We start from the raw sequence: 13,794 nt of genomic DNA on the forward strand, positions 1-13,794 counted from the left end.
GCCTTCACAGTCTCTTCTTTCAAAATGGCCAGAGTATCGTGGGTAACGGTCTTTGCAATTTTATTCACTCTCTACTTGAAAACCCTTCACTCATCTCTGAAATTAATGATGCTCTCTTAGTTTTGATCCATAAGAAAGATGTTGTGATGCTACCCAACAATTTTAGGCCGATCGGACTTGCAAATATTACTTATAAAATTGTTGCTAAGATCATTATAAATAGATTGAAAGAGCTTCTAATGAACAAGCATTCTAGTGGTTCAAATAATTTCGTGTTAAAGATTGATCTCACAAAGGCTTTTGATCGAGTTGAATGGTCTTTCCTAATTCACTGCATGAAGTGCTTAGGCTTCTCTGGAATTTTCTACAATCTTATTCACCATTGTCTAGCTTCATCCTCTTTGAAAATTTCGCTTAATAGAGCCCCTAGCAAATCTTTCAAGCCCAACAAAGGACTTCGGCAATGTTGTCCCTTATCACCTTAACTTTTCATTATTTACCTTGAATTGCTTGCTATCAATGATGCTTTCTGAAGTCATACACATTGGTACTCTCAAAGGCTTTATCACCTTACCTATTGCGAATGATTTGCTGATTTTTTGAGAAGCTACTCCTAATGAAGCCCAACAATTCAAATCTATTCTTGAGCTCTTTTGTTGGTGGTCTGGCTAGAAAGTGAATTTTGGAAAATCTTCTATTTTTTTAGTAAAAATAATCCCAATGCAACAAAATTTAACATTATGAATATCTTGGGCATTTTTTGAAATGAAAAGAGAAGATTTTTATATTGGAAGCCCTCTCCTCAACACCTCCAAAATAAAAGCCTCTTGGAATTTTATTATTGACAAAGTGAAATCCAAACTAAAGGGATGGAAATCCAATGTTCTTTCTCATGCTAGTAAGACTACTTTGATCAAATCCATTCTTGCTTCAGTGCCTCTTTACCATATGACTACATTTCATATTCTTACATCGATCTGCAAAGAGCTTAACAATCTATGTAGAGATTTATAGTGGGGCAAGTCTGCAAAGAAGAAGTTGATCTATCTTAAAGCCTGAAACTCTTTTCTTTCACCTCTTGAGAAGAGGGGTCTTGGTCTCCGTAATCCTTTAATGAATAATAAAGCCTTAATCATGAAACTTGCTTGGCTTTTCTTGACAGAAAAACTCTTTATGGGTAACATTCCTTGAAGGTAAATATCTAAGTTCTTGTAGTTTCTAGGATTAAAAGCATAAGCCCTCTAATTCTCCTCTCTAGTCAAGTCTTCTTTCTTGTCGTGCCAACTTAATCAAATATTATAAATGATTGATTTCTAATGATTGGGAAGTGGACATTTCTAGAAACCCTTTGATCTCTTCTAAGCTGATTGAGAAGCCTCCAAACAGGAATTTTCCATGTAGCAAAGTTGCAATGCTCATCAAACATGATTGTCATGGTTGGAATATCCCCTTCTTACAACCTTTTTTAATGATGAGCTCATTCAGAAAATTCAACAAATTCGGATCTCTGATTGTGACTCCTCTATTGAAGATAAATTAGTGTAGATCCTCACCCCATGGTAGATTCACTTGCAATTCTAGATACAAACTCTTAAGCCCAAATGCATCAGAATCTTTAAATGCACCTTGACTTTGTAGTGGCCTTAGCTGGAAACATTTCTAGAATATGGATCTTTTAATCCCTCGAATTAAAATGTTTATTTGGCATTGTTGTAAAGATGCTCTTTTTCTCAATGTTAAGCTTGTTCGTAGATCAACTTCCTTTGATCCCCTTTGCCCTCTCTTTTTGAAAGAGGAAGTAATGATTATCCACCTTTTCTTTCATTGTCTAGCTATCTGGCCTCTATGGTTTGCTTTATTGGGTATTTGGACTCATCTCAATCAGTTTTACAATATCTCCCAATTGTTTGAAGAGTGGTTCACCTCAACAAAGTTCACGATGACACTTCTTATTTTCCAATTTTTGCAACTGGGGTCATTGCCATGTGGTACATCTGGAAATCTTGAAATAAGTTTGTATTTAAGAAGTGCCCACTCAACTACAACCACATTTTACTTTCAATATAAGATCATATTAAGGATGCTATTAAGCTTCGTGAAGGGAATGTTTCTCTTGTCCTGACGGAGAATTGTATTTCTATTACTCCTCGATGGCTGAGTCCCCCAATTGGCATTCTCAAAATTAACATTGATAGAGTGTGACCCAAGCTGCCATTGGTATAGTCATCAGAGATCACTATGGCTCTTTTATCCTTGGGAGGGATCGTTTCTTATACTACTCTCTAGAATAGGAGGCTCTTGCAATTCTTGAAGGAATTCGATGTGCCATCTCTTTGGGCATAGAATCAATGCAAGTTGAAAGTGATATGAAAAACTTGATAGACATTCTCACCTCCAACTCTAAGCCACTTTTGAGGCTTCGCTCTTATGTTCTAGAAGGTAGATATCTCATCCAAAATTTCTTATAGATCAGTTTTCTCCATATTTCTAGATCTTGTAACAAAATAGCTCACAAGCTAACTTTGCTTTCAAATACAATCGTTGTTTGACCTAATCATCTCCTCCTGAGTTTGTCAGGTCAATTGTATTGGATGATACCCTTTTGTTGAATTAATTAATCCACCTTTGGCTTCAAAAATATGGATAGACATGGATATATGAGTTAATAAGACTAAATTTAAAGTAAAAATGATTATAAAATAAGGTATTTACACATTAAAAATGTATATTGTAGTAATTAATACGAAGATATACTTTTTCTAATTACATAGAGAATGGTAGGGTACATATGAGATCCATAGGCCATTGATGAAAGCATGAAAATGTATATCTAAAGTGTGCTCAACAATTGACATTTGTAAAATAAAGAGCTTAAAAGTAGTATTCTTCCATAGTAATCTTATAAATGTTAGTTTTATTATTTGTGCAATTTTTATGCTGGAAGGATTAATAATTGAATGAAGGAAAGCCCAAACATATGTCCAAGAAACCCAAGCCCAAGTTCCATGGCCCAGCATGAGTGCTGATTTGTTTCCCGTTTTACACTGAACAGGGTCTGGTATTTTGGGCATAATTTTTTCTACAGATGTTTGAATTCAATCATTCTTGAAGATATGGATAAGTAAGAGATAGGGCTACAATTCATTTGTTGATGACTTTTTCTAAATCAGTTTCCATCAAGGCGAAAAATGGGGAATAAGACGCGGATCTGGGTTAAGTAGTTTGAGGAGCCTAACGGCACAATAAAAGGGGAAAAATCTAAAAGGGCATGACTTCCGGAGGTTATTTTGGCATTATTTTCTCATTCTTTCATAGAGAGAACATGGGAGAATGATGTACAAGCGTGGCTAAATCTTCAACAGGGCTAGGGAGGATCTTAATTGATGAGTTTTACTTGTTATTTTGCTTTGATTCCTTGAGAGATTTCAACGTTTAATTTTGTTCTTGAGAGATTCTTAATTATCTTTAGATTCGATAAACCCAGAAGTTATATTCTTCACAATTTCCATGTGAGATTAGTCATGCTCTTTTTATGTGCAATTTGTTAGAAGATAATTGATTGGGTAAATTTATTTTATGGATTGATCCTTTACTGCAATACTATCAGTTTGATATATTGTCGCTCTTGGATAGCTTGTAAGAATAGACCACTCTATTCTTCATTGAAATTAATTTTCTCAGAATAAATACTTTTGTTCTTATCATTGGTCTTCAAAGTTATATTTTCCGATTGTTTGGGATGTGAAACATGTAATTGAGTAATGAATAGGAATCAAAGTTGAGAACAGTTGAACAAATCAATCAAGTGAATCTCGAAGCCTTGTTCATCACAATATTACTTTTCATCATTTAATCATTTTTACTTTTATTGGAATATTCTTATTCTTATTTTTAGAAAATCATTTTTTTAGTTTATTTACTCTTAGCGATAACTCTTTTTGTTGGTTTAATTAGCTTCTCTGTGGATTCGGCACCTAAAGCTACACTTTAACAACTGCTTAGCCAAGGGTGATAATTTTGGACAAGAACAAAATTTGGCGTCGTTGCTAGGGAAACCAAATCAACAACTGAAGTTTGAACATTCTTTACTTTTCTTTTATTTCCTTTGTTTCATTTTATTTTCTTGATCTCGTTTTTCTTTTTTTCTTTTTGTACGTTAAAAAAAAAAGACAGAGGCTTAGGGTGTATGAATAAACCGAGGGACGAAAGAAGGAGATTCATTAGACAGTTAGAAATAGACCCACCACCACTCCCAGAAGAAGAAGTAACATCTAATTCATCTAGTTCATCCTCTAATTCTGAAACCATGAGTCAACACGAGGACATCCCTGTTAGGTCTTTAAAATATTACCTGTACCCCACCCGAACAGCCACACCATCATGCATCATGTTTCCTCCTAATACACCACAATTTGATTTCAAACCTGGAATGATCCAACTCTTGCCTAGTTTCAATGGTTTAGACAGTGAGAATCTATATGTGCACATTAGGGAATTTGAAGAGGTAGTGGCCACTTTCCATAGCTGAGCTGATACTATAGACACTGTTAGGCTAAAAATTTTTCCTTTCTCCCTAAAAGATAAAGTTAGGAGTTGGCTATACTCTTTGAGACCGAGATCCATAAGTACATGGGCGGAGATGACCCAAGCTTTCTTTAACAAGTACTTCCCGCACCATAAGAGCAACAGCCTTAGGAGACAGATCTCAACATTTTCTCAAAAGGATAGTGAAACCTTATACCAAGCCTGGGAGAGATTCAAAGAGTTACAGAACCTATGTTTGCACCATGGGTATGAAAGTTGGAGGTTAGTTAGCTATTTTTATGAGGGTTTAACCAATAGGGAGCGCCAATTCATAGAGATAATGTGTAATGGGGAGTTTTTGCAAAATGACCCCGAAGAAGCCATAGACTACCTGATTGAACTAGCTGAGAAAGCCCACACTTAGACAAGACCTAGTGCCATTGATAGTACTAATAGGTCACGACCAACTGGGATTTACCATGTTAGAGAAAAAGGGAAAAATTTCAACACCTAATCCTAGTGCCACTGATAGCACTGTTACCCTTGGCTACACCAATGCTCAAAGAGTATAGCCAACTCTTAGCTTTATCTTTCACGGAGAAAGGGAAAATTTTCAACCTAACAGTGTCTGTAGTATCAGCTCGGCTACGGAAGGTGGCCACTACCTCTTCAAATTCCCTAATGTTCACATATGGATTCTCATTGTCTAGACCATGGAAACTAGGCAAGAGTTGGATCATTCCAGGTTTGAACTCAAATTGTGGTGTATTAGGAAGAAACATGATGCATGATGGTGTGGTTGTCCGGGTGGGGTGTAGGTAGTCTTTTAAAGACCTAATAGGATTGTCCTCATGTTGACTCATGGTTTCAGAATTAGAGGATGAATTAGATGAATTAGATGCTATTTCTTCTTCAGGGAGTGGTGGTGGCTCTATTTCTAACTGTCTAATGAATCTCCCTCTTTCATCCCTCGATCTATTCATACACCCTAAGCCCCTGTCTTTTTTTTTTAACCTACAAGAAGAAGAAAAGAAAAATGAGATCAAGAAAATAAAATGAAACTAAAGAAAATGAAACAAATGAAATAAAAGAAAAGTAAAGAATGTTTAAACTTTAGTTGTTGATTTGGCTTCCCTGGCAACGGCGCCAAATTTTGTTCTCACCCAAAATTATCACCCTTGGCTAAGCAGTTGTTGAAGCGTAGCTTTAGGTGTCGAATCCACAAAGAAGCTAATTAAACCAACAAAAAGAGTTATCGCTAAGAGTAAATAAACTAAAAAAAAAGATTTTCAAAAAATAAGAATAACAATATTTGAATAAAAGTAACAATGGTTAAAGGATGAAAAGTAATATTGTGATGAACAAGGCTTCGAGATTCACTTGATTGATTTGTTCAACTATTCTCAACTTTGATTCCTATTTATTACTCAATTACATGTTTCACATCCCAAACAAACAATCAGAAAATATAACTTTGAAGACCAATGATAAGAACAAAAGTATTTATTCTAAGAAAATTAATTTCAATGAAGAACAAAGTGATCTATTCTTACAAGCTATCCAAGAGTGACAAAATATCAAACTGACAGTATTACACTAAAGAATCAACCAATAAAATAAATCTACCCAATCAATTATCTTCTAACAAATTGCACATAAAAAGAGCATGACTAACCTCATATGGAAATTGGAGAATATAACTTCTGGGTTTATCAAATCTAAAGATAATTAAGAATCTCTCAAGAACAAAATTAAACGATGAAATCTTTCAAGGAATCAAAGCAAAATAACAAGTAAAACTCATCAATCAAGATCCTCCCTAGCCCTGTTGAAGCTTTAGCCGTGCTTGGACATCATTCTCTCGTGTTCTCTCTATGAAAGAATGAGAAAATAATGCTAAAATAACCTCCGGGAGTCATGCCCTTTTAGGTCAGATTTTTCCCCTTTTATTGTGCCATCAGGCTCCTCAAACTGCTCAACCCAGACCTGCGTATTGTTCCCCATTTTTCGCCTTGATGGAAACTGATTTAGAAAAATTCATCAACAGATGAATTATAGCCCTATCTCTTATCTGTCCATATCTCATATCTTCAAGAATCATGGAATTCGAACATCTATAGAAAAAGTTATGCCCAAAATACGACCCTGTTCAATGTAAAACAGGAAACAAATCAGCACTCATGCTTGGGCCATGGAACTTGGGCTTGGGCTTCTTGGACATATGTTTGGGCTTTTCTCCATTCAATTATTAATCCTTCCAGCATAAAAATTGCACAAATAATAAAATTAACATTTATAAGATTACTATGGAAGAATACTACTTTTAAGCTCTTTATTTTACAAATGTCAATTGTTGAGCACACTGTAGATATACATTTTCATGCTTTCATCACAACCCCCAACCAATTTATTGCTAGTCCCTAAAAATTCAAGTTTAAATAAGAAGACAAAGCATGATGATTAGTTTAAACGGAAATATAGCAAAACCACCTAGGCATTTCAAACAAAAAAGGTCAGAAAAAGATCACAAATGCTATCATGATTACTTCAATTATAACTCCAAAAGTGAAGGTGTGTGAATTAAGCAAAACCTTCATACCACAAACCGCAACACATATAGCCTTGAAAATTAATCAAAGTAAAAGCCTCAACTCCATATCCTCATAGGTAAACTGTTTTAAGGCAAAGAATTTCTCTCATAGAGTTGAAAATCAGATAATCACTCAAAGAAAACGACCTAATTTACGGATAAACAAACAAACGAACCTTGATCAGAAGATGGGAAAATTAGCTATTTAGAATTCCACTACTCTTACTACAAACTAGCTTCAGGATTTCAATTAGTCAAATATGAGAGTAATACAAATACAAAAAGAGCCTAGTGAGAAAGACTATTCCCTAAGAAAAAAAGTTTGTCTTCTGAATTGGCGGAAGACTTTATTGTACTGAGTTTTCTTCTTCTTTGTTAAAGAAAAAAAAAACAAAGTGGGAAAAGTGTAGAGTTTCTCACATAACTAATATTACACATGTTATTCCAAAGGCTTCACATAACATAACACAAACTAGCTCCCTCTTTTTTTTTTACTAGTATCATCCATCAGCTTATCATCCAATCATTCCTCAAACCAAGTAATGTCATTCTAAACAGCAACTAACCAATTCAACAAATCAATGAAAATTCATAAGTTGTTTCCTCAACTCTCTACTCACACATCTTCTCTCTACTCACTCACAAAAGATGTGTGAGTATAGAAAAATGTGCACTTAAACATGACAATTCTCTTGGTTATATATATTGAAGATCCATCTAACCACAAAGCTTAGTATTGTGCGCAAAAAGTTTTCAAAAGTTATTCTTTGATAATTAAGATAGAAAAAGTGACTTAAACCAAACAATTTTGAAATCATACCTACATAGAAAAGCAAAAAGTCCAATCTAAGCTTGTCAAACATGCAATGCAAATTTATTCACACAAAAACTACCAGAATAAAAACAATAAGCAAAGTGTTGGTTGTCTCTTTCTTTTTAACACAAAAAGAATGTATATAAAAGGTGTGCATAGAATGTGCATGTAATGCTACCACCCCCAACCTAAACGAGACAGTGTCCTCACTAGCATAAAAATAAAAGAAATAACAGAGCAAAGGATGGAGGACACTTGAGCAATGGATTGAGACTAGACCTGCAAATTTATCAACTAGAGGAAGGAAACATAAAAACTAATAAAAGAAAAACAAAAGCAGATAGAATTTGATTAAGCATTGTAGACTAGAGCCACAAGAGTGATCTCCTCAGGTTGGTCTACCCTCTCCACATAATGCTTCAATCGTTGTCCATTAACTCGGAAAACTCTCCCATCGGTCGGATCCTCAATCTCAACAGCACCGTTGGGAAAAACTCGTTTCACCACAAATGGACCCGTCCAACTAGATCTCAGCTTTCCTGGGTGGAGATGCAAATGGGAATCATAAAGATGTACCCGCTAGTTTGGCTCAAAATTCTTCCTTAGGATCTGTTTATCATGAGCTGCTTTCAGTTTAGCCTTGTAGATCCTAGAATTGTCATATGCATCGTTCCTCAGTTCTTTTATTTGTGACAATTGTAACTTCCTTTGAATACCTACATCATTTAAATCAAAGTTAAGTGTTTTAACAGCCTAATAAGCTTTATTCTCAAGCTCCGCAAGTTAATGATACGCTTTCCCATAAATGAGTCGGTATGGTGACATCCCAAGGATAGTTTTTTAAGTAGTATGGTACGTCACGTGTGGTTATTAGTGATCAAGGGGCACATTTTTATAGTTGTTCTTTTGAAGATTTGATGTGTAGGTATGGTGTTATTCACAAGGTGTCAACTGCTTAACATCCATAGACCAATGGGCAAGTTGAGTTAGCTAATAAAGAGGTCAAGCAAAATTTGGAAAAGTCGGTCAACCTGAACCGCAAAGATTGGTTTTTACATCTTTTTGACGCACTTTGGGCGTACCGTACTGCTTACAAAACTATCATTGGGATGTCAGCCATACCATGGAGAACCTATGGTTATGTGATTTTGATCCTATTCCTACCATTTGGAGGGTTGCCAACTAAAGAATTAAATGAAACAGATCCATTCCTGTTATTCTTAGTTCTAATAAACTTTCTTCCCTTGTTTTATGCAAGATGTCAACTATTCGAGTCCCTTCACTTACATGAACATTAACCCTCCCCTTCCATGTGATCTTTGAAAACCCCACCCCATTCACATAAAATAATTATTTTCATTTCCCAAAATACTCTCATATTCAACTTATAAATTTCAAGCCTCTTGACCTTTCGACTTTCCCCTTTCCCTACATGACTATAACTTTCCTAACTTCAACCAAGCACGACGGATGGCATCTCATCAAACCATCATAACAAGTACACCCCTCAACCATTAATCTTAAGTCATGCCATTCCCTAATATAGTTTAAAGCTTAATTCCACGAAACCAAGTGGATTTCCTTGACTTCAAACAAAGCCTGTACCATTATCAAGTTCTTCAACTTGTTCATAGATGGCTTAATTTTTTTTGAACATTCCAAACTTTAGAGATGTTTAAGGGTTGGTTTGGTTCGGTTGCATTTAATTTTGTCAACCAAACCGAAATAATTGGGGTGGGTTTAAGACCAACCGAAACCGACCAACAAACAGTGAAAACTGACCACATTTTTCATTTTGTTTTACATCGGCTTAATCGGTTTTAATTAAGCAAAACCGAAATAATTCTTTTATAACATAAAGTGTCAGTCTGCCCATCTACCTATGCTCCTACGATTGCAATCCGCCAGCTGTTGTACTGTTAGGATTCATTAAATGGAGAGACATGGCTGAAAAGACAAACTAGGACAACAACAGTTGTGAAACGAAAAGAAAAAAAAAAAAGACAAAAGCACGTAAAGTATGAAGGTCATAACTTATATACATATATATGTCTAGCGGTTTGGGTTGGTTTCACGTCAGATTACGAAAAGGATAACCGCATCCGAACCGTGTAATCGGTTTTTATCATGTTTTAAACCGAGACCGACCGGATCATTTTAGAAACTGATCATATCGGGTCAAATTGGTTTGGTTTGGTCAGTTTGACCGGTTTACAATAGTTTGTGAACAGCCCTACCAGGCTTCCATAGGCATTCCCTATAGCCCAAAACGTTTGCATGTTTTAAGCATAGACGGGAATCCCAATACATGGACCCAAACAAGACTCTTCAACCCCACTTCTTGAATTGCACCAACTAGCCAATTTGAGATTTAGTGATCTTATTTTCTAATACTCCCCCCCCCCCCTCCAACACCTCTTCCTTGATACTCAATATAAACATACTCAATATAAACACCTCTTCCTTGATACTCAATATAAACATAAAGAAATGGACATTCAATTTTTTAATTTTAACATTTTCTTTCAAATTACTTCAATCCCCCTTGGCGTGGCCAATTATTTTAGCCCTATTCCCTACCTCAATTTTTTTGGCCTACTATTCAAACATCTCACGATCTAACAGCTCAAACATATTGGGGAAGAGCCACATGACCCTCTTCTTGCAATGAGTGAAGCCGAACTGATAAGAGCCAATGTTGAAGTCAACCAAGATGGTCTTAAACTCGTTTGTGGCCTTGAGCTCGGCCACAGCCTCCTCTTTGGCCCGAGCTACTCTCGCTTCGGTCTCTTTCATCATATTCTTCACCAAAGTTTGCTTCACCCTTAGGTCATATACCTGATGGCTCAATTTCTTGTTCTCCTCCTCCTTGGCCTTGGGCACGTTCTTGGCCTCTTCTAGCTCGACTTCATCGTTGCCTCGGTGCCCTCCATCTCATACTTCCACAGGCCACGCTACTTATTCACAACTTGGTCACTACATACACATTTTGTAGAACACAAAGCTAGTAGAAATCTGAGGTCTATATGTTAGCAAAAACCTAGGGAAAGAAACATACCGTAATGGCCTCATAGAGGGCCAATCTTTTCAATGACCTATGTATGTATGTATAGATGTTATTGCATTTTTGTAAATTTTAATATTATTTATTTATTTTATAAAAAACATGCATATATATGATGAAAATACTTGAAAAAGTACATGTATTTTTTTGTACTATTATATTTTCTTTTTCTTTTAATAATTTATTAACTTTTTTTTTAAATTAAATCGGATTTAATCATATTTGGATATCCAACACCCTTATCGGATCAAATATGAACCATATTTGTGAGATATTGAAGCTATAATATATCGGATCGGAGTAAGATATACCCTGATTTGAATCCGACCCGATCTGTTTGCGTCCCTACATATTGTTTTATTGATTTTTTTTATGAAAATGTATGAAATAGTGTTATTTTGAACCAAAATTACCAAACACTCCTATTTCCAATGTTAAAATGGTAAAATCTCACGTTTTTAGATGTTTGAAGAATGATTGAATACAAAAAATATTACTTGTTCAGAGTCTTCAGAAAATCCCAAAAAAAAAAAAAAACACCACATGTTGCTTTTCAAATTTTAAAACTATTACTTTTTGAGACTTCAGACTTCATAATTATCAAACGCCACCTAAATTTATCTTTACAATACTGCTTGCAAGTATATAGCTTGTACAAATTTGCTTTCTTATATATTTGTACCAATGCAAATGAAATTTGTACAAGAAACAGATGGAACCTAAACAAACATTAGAAGTTTAGGTTGAGTTTGAACCTCAAGGCCAAGGGACATACAATTCACTATTCCCAACTCCTTAAGCACAAACATTAGAAGTTTAGAATCTACCTACCACCGCTGAATCATTCTCCATGAGAACTCCCTAAACAAAATATTAACTATTATCTTTCCAAAAAAATCAAAATATTAACTGGACCACCATTAACCATCTGATCTGTAGACCAATCTAAATGATTGTTCAAGATCATCAAGATCCCATTTTCACCATAACCCGGGACGTGTCCCCAAAGTTTTAGACTTTTATTGTTGGGGTTAGAACTAGATAAATATAAATATGAACTAGTCGAGCCTCATCTTGTTCCAACAGAAGTACAGAACAGATTAATCCAGTATTCAGATTCATTGCTCCTCTTCTCTGTGTGCCGCTCAAAATCCACCATACCAGTTTTGCTGATTGCTGCTGCTGCCCACCCTAGAATCGTCCTCCGTCGCCACCCAATTGGCTCCAGATTTCTCAAAAGAGAATCTTGTCCTATCCATCATTTTCAAAAAGAAAATTTCATTTTGTGGGTTCCACATCAAGAAAATGTAAATAAGAAGGTAATGGGATTACTCTCCTCGTCCACACAAATTAGACGGTTCTGATTGAATCAATAGTGTAATCTCTCAATCTAATTGTCTAACTTTAATTATTTATAGTACCAACAGTACAATATCATTTAGAAAACAAACACAAAGCGACAAAAATATGGTCTTTAACTGACTTTTCATGTCTCAAGTGATAAAGTCTCGAAAGACTCTTGTCTACCAAAGACCCACCTCTCTCTGTTCAGGCTGTTCTTCCCTCGTACATATATTTGGTGATCTCGTAATTTCAGATTCATTATTCATCAGAGAGATAAGAGATGTCTATCGAGGACGAAGACGACGCTAACATGCTCTTCATTAATGAAAGTTCAAGCGGCGGTCCACCTCCGTCACCACCATCACGACCGCCCCGGGCACGTGGGCTTCTGATCTCGCCACCACCGCCGCCACCTATTGTAATCCGGTCACTGCATGTGTCAATGAAACCAAACCCTAGGCTGCTCTCCTTCTTCCTCCAGGCCATTGTCATGGCGTTCGTGATCTCACTATTCTTCCTCTTTGTCGGCATCGCTATCATCTTCCTCATCCACATCTGCGTTTCCAGTGGAGCCTTCCGCCGCCGGAGGCGGCGGCGCTCCCGTTTCCGTAGCTCAGGCGGAGATGATGTGAAATTCTGTGTTGGGTTATCGCCGGAGGATCTTCAGAAGCTTCCCTGTTTCGATTACGGGGCGGCCGCAGAGAATGGGTTCAACAGTGATTGCGCCGTTTGCTTGGAGGGGTTCCGGGACGGAGAGCGGTGCCGGGTTCTTCGGGGGTGTAAGCATGTGTTCCATGTGAATTGCATCGATGGGTGGCTAGTAAAAGTGCCTGCTTGTCCAATTTGCCGTTCTGGGGTCGAATTGGGCTCGAGCTCTGTCCGGAGGATTCCAGGAAAGTAAGGGCTATCAGGGTCTGAGGCGAGTTCCTTCGCCGATTTGTAAAGTTGTAGTAGAACCCTGGTTCTGGGGTCGAATTGGGCTCGAGCTCTGTCCGGAGGATTCCAGGAAAGTAAGGGCTATCAGGGTCTGAGGCGAGTTCCTTCGCCGATTTGTAAAGTTATAGTAGAACCCTGGTTCAGAGGTTGATAAAATTTGTAAGTTTTGCCCCACTATTTGGGTGTTTTTTTCCTGATGTAGTTCATATATTAGACAATGTAAATTTTGGGTTCACTTATACACTTCTTTTCTCTATATATTTTATTTCGATGGATTAGTACGAATCGTAGAGTGGAGCAAGAGCCTTATAAAGAGTGGAAGCGCACCAAATTCATAATCAGATATATTCATGGGCTTATGGTCTTGGAGTTTCAGATTAGGGTTTTAATGGTGGGATTGAACTGCTTAATTGCTTCTATACTTATTGGTAATGGTGAGACTGAACTGTTAGCTATTGGCATACAAATAGCATGATAGATTGCCTTATCTTGGTATTGGTAGGATAGGAGTCATCAGTCGTG

At 36.5% G+C, this 13,794-nt stretch overlaps 1 protein-coding gene and 1 non-coding gene across 2 annotated transcripts; one reads left to right on the forward strand and one right to left on the reverse strand.

The window, feature by feature from the left end:
- Nucleotides 1-4,687: 4,687 nt before the first annotated feature.
- Nucleotides 4,688-4,794, reverse strand: LOC148789795 (small nucleolar RNA R71). The gene has a single exon (XR_016079901.1). It is a non-coding gene; the product is annotated as a small nucleolar RNA R71 (small nucleolar RNA).
- A 7,698-nt stretch (nucleotides 4,795-12,492) lies between these two features.
- LOC104605349 (RING-H2 finger protein ATL56-like) lies at nucleotides 12,493-13,528 on the forward strand. Its single transcript, XM_088893673.1, has one exon. The coding sequence runs from the start codon at nucleotides 12,617-12,619 to the stop codon at nucleotides 13,235-13,237; it is 621 nt and encodes a 206-aa protein (XP_088749799.1). The 5' UTR covers nucleotides 12,493-12,616; the 3' UTR covers nucleotides 13,238-13,528.
- The last annotated feature ends 266 nt before the right edge of the window (nucleotides 13,529-13,794 follow it).

The sequence above is a fragment of the Nelumbo nucifera genome, chromosome 8 (genome assembly GCF_055504915.1).
Source record: "Nelumbo nucifera cultivar China Antique chromosome 8, China Antique-T2T, whole genome shotgun sequence".
Classification (NCBI taxonomy): Eukaryota; Viridiplantae; Streptophyta; class Magnoliopsida; order Proteales; family Nelumbonaceae; genus Nelumbo; species Nelumbo nucifera.

Coding starts and splice junctions, on each gene's coding strand:
- LOC104605349 (XM_088893673.1), top strand. CDS start 12,617: ATGTCTATCGAGGACGAAGACGACGCTAACATGCTCTTCATTAATGAA.